At 43.2% G+C, this 1,026-nt stretch overlaps 1 protein-coding gene across 1 annotated transcript in view; it reads left to right on the top strand.

Moving 5' to 3' along the window:
• Positions 1–652: 652 nt before the first annotated feature.
• Positions 653–1,026, top strand: part of LOC308299909 (uncharacterized protein) — a gene marked incomplete at its 3' end in the record, with an annotated part of 2,955 nt that continues 2,581 nt past the window's right edge. Inside the window, exon 1 of the mRNA XM_080743688.1 lies at positions 653–988. Coding sequence (XP_080599814.1) covers positions 661–988 — 328 coding nt within the window. The 5' untranslated portion in view covers positions 653–660. The remainder of the gene's footprint in view (positions 989–1,026) is intronic.

Raw genomic sequence — 1,026 nt, 5'->3', positions numbered from 1 at the left:
TCTTACTAGTACAAAACAAATACTAATCTATCCTATATATTGGGTATCTATATCCAGGATCTATATTCACAGCATTGTGCTAACAGTGACATTACAACTAAATGCTGTTAAAATAGCATGTTTAGATCAGCTGTAGCAGTGCTGGTATTTTGTTTGAGCATAATAACGGCAATAATAATATCGTCGTCGTCATCATCACCATTGTAATAATAGATCATTTTGTATATTGTTGTTGTTGTTGTTGCTGTTGCTGGTGTTATTATTAGTATTTAAACAATATTTTCTCTGACAGGAATGGCTTACATCAGGATTGTGTTGTTGGGAGAGAGGAGATTTGGAAAGAGTTCAGCAGGAAACACCATTCTGGGAGGAAGTGGTTTTAAAGCTGGAGGTCAGAGGTCAGGGCAGTGTGAGGTCAGACATGGTGAAGCAGCAGGGAGACGTCTGACAGTGGTGGACTCACCAGGCTGGATGTACAACAGACTACAGGACACTCCAGAGATGGACAAACTGGAGATCCAGAACAGTGTGTGTCTCTGTCCTCCTGGACCACATGCTGCTCTTCTGACGGTTCCTCTTCATGAAGCATTCACCAAAAAACAGAGAGTACCATTAGAGGAACACATGTTACTTCTGCCACAGAGCGTGTGGAGTCACACTATGGTACTGTTCACCTATGGAGACCGTCTGGGAGACAGAAGCATTGAGCAGCTCATTGAGGCTGGAGGAGAACACCTCCGCTGGCTTCTTGACAAATGTGAGAACAGGTTCCATGTCTTCAACAATGAGAAGAGAGATGACACTCAGGTCACACAGCTGCTGGAGAAGATAGACCAGATGGTGGCAGGAAACAGAGGTGGACACTGTGAAGTTGATGGAGATGTTGCAGAGAAGTTGTCAGAGAGGAAGAGGAACATTGAGGAACGTGTCCTGACATTGATGACCAAGACACACAGACAGAGAGCTGCTCTGAAAGCTCTGTTTGAAGGTAATTCTAAAATAAATCTATCTATCTTTGTATCAATG

This window comes from Nannobrachium achirus, assembly GCF_963921795.1.
Source record: "Nannobrachium achirus genome assembly, chromosome: 15".
Classification (NCBI taxonomy): Eukaryota; Metazoa; Chordata; class Actinopteri; order Myctophiformes; family Myctophidae; genus Nannobrachium; species Nannobrachium achirus.
Note: the sequence above shows the minus strand (reverse complement) of the source record. Positions and strands in the feature narration are given on the sequence as shown.